This window comes from Drosophila subpulchrella, chromosome 3L, assembly GCF_014743375.2.
Source record: "Drosophila subpulchrella strain 33 F10 #4 breed RU33 chromosome 3L, RU_Dsub_v1.1 Primary Assembly, whole genome shotgun sequence".
In the NCBI taxonomy this organism is placed as follows: domain Eukaryota; kingdom Metazoa; phylum Arthropoda; class Insecta; order Diptera; family Drosophilidae; genus Drosophila; species Drosophila subpulchrella.
The window spans coordinates 3,329,128-3,336,229 of NC_050612.1; the positions used below are offsets into that span (position 1 = coordinate 3,329,128).

Below are 7,102 nucleotides of genomic sequence, written 5' to 3' on the forward strand. Positions count from 1 at the left end.
ACCGTGCACACACCTTTTGTAAGCCCAAATGTTCGGTCAAAATGCGATAAATCGGTGTTTTGGAGATGTTCAATTCTATTTCCATGAATTTAAATGATGATTTCGGCTGATTTTTTATGAATTCACGCACAGTTTCGATGGAATTTTCGGTGATCACGGATTTTGGTTGGCCCACATGTTCATCGTCATTTATGTCCTCACGACCACTTTGAAAATGTTAAAACCGCTCATGCACTCTGCTACGGGATAGGCAATCATCGCCATAAACTTGTTTCATCAATTGAAACGTTTCGGTAAAAGTTTTACCAATTTTAAAACAAAATTTAATGTTGGCTCTTTGTTCGAAGCTCATTTTCGCACCGATGACAAAAACATACTGACACTTAAAACGCAATAACCTCACTTCCAATAGATGAAATGTCATGAAATTTTTACTGGAAGTCGATAAACGATAGCAGATTCTAACGCACCAGTTGACATATAGATGGCGCCACTAGAGGGCGCTAGATTCAAAAAGTCCTGTTTACTTTGGAACTCACCTTGTACATATATTCTTGATCAGGATCACTAGCCGATTCGATCTAGCCATGTCCGTCTGTCTGTCCGTCCGGATGAACGCTGAGATCTCGGAAACAATAAGAGCTAGGCTATTGAGATTTGGCGTGCAGATTCCTGAGCTTCTTACACAGCGCAAGTTTGTTTCAGCAGAGTGCCACGCCCACTCTAATGCCCACAAACCGCCCAAAACTATGGCTCCTACAGTTTTGATGCTAGAATAAAAATTTTAACTGAAATGTATTGTTTTCATCAATACCTATCGATAGATCCAAAAAAAAATTGCCACGCCCACTTTAACGCCCACAAACTTCAAAAAATCGTAAGTATGAACGCGGATATCTCGGAAAATATCAAAGATAGAGAAATGATTTAGATTCCGCAGGCTTGAGCGTAGCGCAAGTTAGTTACGCAAATATGCCACGCCCACTGTAACGCCCACAAACTGCCCAAGCCTGTGGCGCCCACAATTTTCATGCTAGATAAAAATTGTAATTGAAATGTATTAGCCTCATCAATACCTATCGATTGATCTAAAAAAAAACTTTGCCACGCCCACTCTAACACTCTTACATGACAGATAAAAAATTTTAACTGAAATGTATTGGTCTCATCAATACCTATCGATTATAAGGGTATCTGATAGTCGAGGTACTCGACTATAGCGTTCTTCCTTGTATTGACTTGCTTTTATCTTTGGTACTTAAACTGAATATATATCATTTCTAATTTCCACACCACCATAGAGGTAGAGGTTTTGTCGCTTTTTATACCCTTGCAGAGGGTATATTGATTTCAGTCAAAAGTTTGCAACGCAGTGAAAGAGACGTTTCCGACCCCATAAAGTATATATATTCTTGATCAGCATGACTAGACGAGTCGATCTAGCCATGTCCGTCTGTCCGTCCGTTTCTACGCAAACTAGTCTCTCAGTTTTAAAGCTATCGTGCTGAAACTTTCCCAAAAGTCTTATATCTTTTGCAGGTAGTATACAAGTCGGAACCAGCCGGATCGGACAACTATATCTTATAGCTCCCATTAGAATAATCGGAAAAAAATTTTAAAAAATTATACCTTTGGTGTTTATTAGCATATAACCTCCTAAGCTTGGAAGTAACATTTTTTAATTAGTTTTGAATTTTGATTTAAATTTTATCGAAATCGAAATTTGATCGGAAAATTGGTGGAAAAATAATATGAAACAAATTATAGCTTCGGCGTTTTTCAACATATAACCTCCAACGCTTGGAAATAACATTTTTTAATTAGTTCTGAATTTCGAATTAAATTTTATCGAAATCGAACGACTATATCATATAGCTGCCATAGGAACGATCGGAAAATTGGTAGGAAAATAATATGAAACAAATTATAGCTTCGGTGTTTTTTAACGTATAACCTCCAACGCTTGGAAATAACATTTTTTAATTAGTTCTGAATTTCGAATTTAATAATATCAAAATCGGACGACTATATTATATAGCTGCCATAAGAACGGTACTAGCTATTAATTATATTCATTTTATTAACAATAATGTAACGAGAAGGTTTGAGGGTATAAACATAGGAAAGCAATTTCAAGTTGAGAATATAAAAATTAGTTTGTAATTAGGTTTTCCCTTTGAAGGAAATGTGTAAAAGCTGTTTTAGATTTGCAAATGAAATATTTTTTTAGCAAAAGGATATCTGTAGACATTTTTAATTATTTGTATTTAAACGAATCCCTCCCCCGTCTTACCCTATCTAGAGAAAGGGGTTTTCGCTTCAGCGACCAAATTACGCTTCAGCGATTTTTCCTGCATAAAGCCTAGTACTCACATCGACGAAAGCCACGAGCTAACCATAGGAGTGAGCGAGAGGCAAATACGCGGCTAACGCTTTTCGCCGGGTCTGTTTTTAAGCGCGGTACTCAGATGAGCTAAGGAAATACCACAAAAAGTACCAGATTTTGCGAGTGAATTTTCGATGAACGCGGCCCAAAGAATAAGAAATTTAATCTTTGGCGGTGTTCGTGCAGAAGCGGTGGGGAATTTAAAAATTTTAAATGGATGAAAAACCCCAAAAACGGTTAAAGGAGGACAGTGCAGATGAAAAAGGACGCCTAATTTAAGCTGTTGCCCATTATTGTGGGACTTGACCGACAGGAAGCAATACCACGACAGGGAAAATCCGCAGAATAGTTGAAGTGCTGGGGGAGATCCACTAGAGAATCCCAGTGGGAAGGAACATGCCGAGTGGGCCTTCGCTCTCTACATGGAAATCCTGCCGGGCGTGTCCTCGCAAAGAAAGTAAGATCTGGTCAAAATAATTTGGTTGAACCACCAATAATATGATCTCCGAAGACCATAACCACCAGCTACTTGGCAGCTTAAGCGGAGCTGGAGGATCCGCTAGCTTCTATAGGGAGGAGGAAAATAGGGCGCCCGCTAAAGAACAGTTGGAGAAGCCATGGCCAGCCACTGCCAGGATGCTGGGCGACTTCCTGCAGCATCAGCGGATCAACCCCGTTCCCAACCCGGCTCCCACTTCCTCAAGGTCCAATATGCCTATTGAGACACGGAGCTGGACTGCGGTGGCGCGGGAAAGATGGCGAAGCATCCGTAGGACGAAAAGGAAGCTTTAAACTACAAATTTATTTAAATAAAAACATTCGTTGAAGATTCCATTTATTTTATGTACCAGCAGACTCCTCCTTTTTTAATTTCTCCAATTGATTTGTTTTTCGTTTAAGCCTAGTACTCACATCGACGAAAACCGCGAGCTAATCATAGGAGTGAGCGAGAGGCAAACAGGCGGCTAAAGGTTTTCGTCGGGTCTGTTTTTCAGCGCGGTACTCAGATGAGCTAAGGAAATACCAGAAATAGTACCAGATTTTGAGAGTGAATTTTCGATGAACGCCGTTAGCCGCGGCCCAAAGAATAAGAAATTTAATCTTTGGCGGTGTTCGTGCAGAAGCGGGGGGGAATTTAAATTTTAAATGGAAGAAAAAACCAAAAAACGGTTAAAGGAGGTCAGTGCAGATGAAAAAGGACGCCTAGTCCAAGCTGTTGCCCGACCGACAGGAAGCAATACCACAACAGGGGCAAATCCGCAGAATAGTTGACGTGCTGGAGGAGATCCTCTAGAGGATCCCCGTGGGAAGGAACATGCCGAGTGGGACTTCGCTCTCTACATGGACATCCTGCCGAGCGTGTCCTCGCAAAGAAAGTAAGATCTGGCCAAAATAATTTGGTTGCGTTGCACTAATAGAAGGATCTTTTTAGCAAAACCACCAGTAACATGATCTCCGAAGTCCTCTCCATTAGGACTCCGTACACCATAACCACCAGCTACTTGGCAGCTAAGGCGGTGCTGGAGGACGCGGTGGCTTCTATAGGGAGGAGGAAAATAGGGCGCCCGATGGGAACAGTTGGAGAAGCCATGGCCAGGATGCTGGGCGACTTCCTGCAGCATCAGCGGATCAACCCCGTTCCTAATCCGGCTCCCACTTCCTCAAGGTACAATATGCCCATTGGGACTCGGAGCTGGACTGCGGTGGCGCGGGAAAGATGGCGAAGCATTCGTGGGACGTTAAGGAAGCTTTAAACTACAAAAAACATTCATTGAACATTCCATTTATTTTTATTTTACTTTCTTTGTGAACCACCAGACTCCTTCTTTTTAAATTTCTCCAATTGATTTGATTTTCGTTTGGCAACAAGCCCAGCCGCTTAACAGTAAGACCATGCTACATGCATTGCGGGTGAACTTTGAAAACTTCAGTCACACTACAAAGAATAAGACTTTTCGACTAGTGAAACTCTTAGGCGATCTGAGTACTAGGCTTTAGCAACAAACCCAGCCGCTTGACTTCGGTCACACTACAAAGAATAAGATTTTTCGACTAGTGAAACTCTTAGCCGATCTGAGTGCTAGGCTATAAAATACACGTGTAGGAAAAAGAGTCGCTAAAACTCGCATCATCGGAAAATCAGCACACGAAAATCGATTCAGTATAAAAACTTGAAGTACCGAATCGATTTGTGCGTATTCAGTATTTTTTTAGATTTTAGGGGATTTCTGTACTTGTCGTTTTGGGATTTCTTTTAGAATCGCATACACATCCAAAAATTGTTGCATAAAAAAATGGATAGTCCCAGAACCGTATGCGAGATAGGTGTTATGTGTCTCCCCAATTAACTTAATACCAATTTTAATTACCTCATTCCGGTAGTGGCTCGCGATGGGCGAGGCTTTTCGCATCTAGCATTTTCTCTCCCCACACTGACCTATAATGCATTCATACTCTTTTTTTTATTATGCGATGCCACCGCGAACCAGGGGATTACGACATTAGCTGTTCGAATTTGACATATTGAAAACGCATGAAAAAATACTTCCCTCTGCATAGACAACCTCTCAAAAGCTTCCAACTCAGGAGTAGAGCTGCAAAAACATCGATGGTAGCCCCATCGATAGTTTTAATTTAAACATTAGGGATATTCATGTAAAACCAATATAATAGGGGTATTCCTTTAAAAAAAATTTGTTGATATTTTTTTGACGGTCGCTTGTGTTGGCTTATGTTGATTTTGGGTCGGGTGGAATCTCCTGAGATGATCAGCAAGGTTGCTGGTGTTTCCACTAGTCTTATACACCTTTTTACATATGAGGCATTTGGCTGTATTTCCATCTTTGGTCCTCTCAAAAAGATCCCACACCGAACTTCCAAGTCGGTTGACCTTTTTTAACGACTTTGTTCCTTGCATGTTGCACACGATTTCCACATCGTGCTCCACACCCTGCTTCACATCCTGCTCCACATCCTTGTCTCCAGCTATAGTTTCATGAAGAATATATGTGAGTTTAAGCTCTTTATATCTTTGCCATCCACTTACTTTTTGCACCGCCATCCATTTTTAAGGAACCACAACAACACCGGAACCACCAGAATTTGAATATTTTTGTCGAAAACGAGAGAAATTAGTATATATTACATTTTCCGTATGCAAAATGTGCGTACCTTCTTATTAGTTCGAAGTCCACGTGATAAGAATTTTTTGTAAAACTATCGTGATAGTCTGAAAAATATCGAAGTCGGTCACCGGCGGCCAACCATTGATACTATCGATGGTTCCATCGATTTTTTTGCAGCTCTACTTCGGAGCATCAATTTACGATTTCAGATGGCGAACGTGGACGAGAAGTTGACATGCAGCTTCCAGTTCTAAAATTTGATTAGAGCACCCTTTCCCTTCAAGAATTCTGCGCTCTGGGCGTCAATATATGTTACAGTATCCCTGTTGTGAACCCCTTTTGAATATTACTTTCCAATCATATGCTGTCCCGACAGTCTAAAACGCTTTGCAAGGCCGTTTATCACACCGTTTATCTATCACTAACCCATTATTTTGATTTTGGATGACTTTAAAGTACCGTCCTAGGGGATTCTTTACCACCAATGCACTTTAGGCTGGCTGACCACTTTTTGTGGCCAAAATTAATAACTTCAAAACAAAACCAAATATTTGAGTTTAGTTTTGTATTTGGGTTTATAATAGGCAAAATGTCAGAAAAAAGGCGTGGCTCTGCCCCTTTTTGGCAGAAATTTCCTGTTATATCATTAAAAATAATATAAAAATACTAAAGAAAATACTTACCCTAAAAACAAAAGTTAATATAAAGGTGTATACTTTTAATTTGACTTTATATGTATATAATGAACATATATTGAGAAAAATGGTGTTCCACCGCCCATTTTTTACATGTTACCGCCCCAATAATTTAATATTTCCAGCCGTGGATTTGATTATATTTGAAGCTGCCCTTCTCTGAGCCCTTGCTCCCGACAACAAATAAGGAAATTTTGACGTGCCTGTCGATCTCCGCCTATTTATGCAAGCCTCAGTGTGGGATGTAAGACAAGTTGAGTACTTTCTTTTGAAGTGATTCAAATTTCTTTTCCAAGATGTCCATTTGCGGGACTATCTATAAAAAAAGGCTTCGCTTTGTTTTTTCAAAACATCCTCATAAGCATCTGAACCAGCTGTCGAAGATCTAAATCTGTCAAATATGGCCTCCAGAACTCCAAGTCCCAAACAATTCTGTGTTGGCCAACCTGAGCTTGTGACCTAAAGAGGTAAATTGCGACGAAAGTGCGCGAAATTGCACTTTGGGATTGCATTCATATGAACAAAAACTGAACTACCGACAACACAGTGTAAATATTAAGGTGAAACTCACCTAATATTTATATTTAAATGTTAGTTTTTATTGTCAATTTGTACACGTAAAGCGGCTATTAAAAACACTCAATTACACATTACATTACCACAAACATATGGTACAAACCGCTCTCTTTCGATGCCATTACAACTTGTTTAATAAAAACTTAGTTTGGTGCCTTATTTTCAATAATTTTAAGCCGGATCTTTTTTTGGCACTCCAATATTTTAACAGATCGTGACTCTGTTAAAATTTCTGTTCCGTTACATTGAAGTTTGATGTTTTCCCAACACTATGACGTCATTAGATTTTAATATTAACGACTTTCGAAAAATGGATTTTT

At 39.8% G+C, this 7,102-nt stretch overlaps 1 protein-coding gene across 1 annotated transcript; it reads right to left on the bottom strand.

Moving 5' to 3' along the window:
* Positions 1-4,975: 4,975 nt before the first annotated feature.
* LOC119554925 lies at positions 4,976-5,506 on the bottom strand. Its single transcript, XM_037866031.1, has 2 exons — positions 5,433-5,506; positions 4,976-5,371 (listed from the first exon to the last, which is right to left on the bottom strand). The coding sequence occupies exons 1-2, from the start codon at positions 5,449-5,451 to the stop codon at positions 5,070-5,072; spliced, it is 321 nt and encodes a 106-aa protein (XP_037721959.1). The 5' UTR covers positions 5,452-5,506; the 3' UTR covers positions 4,976-5,069.
* Positions 5,507-7,102: the final 1,596 nt, after the last annotated feature.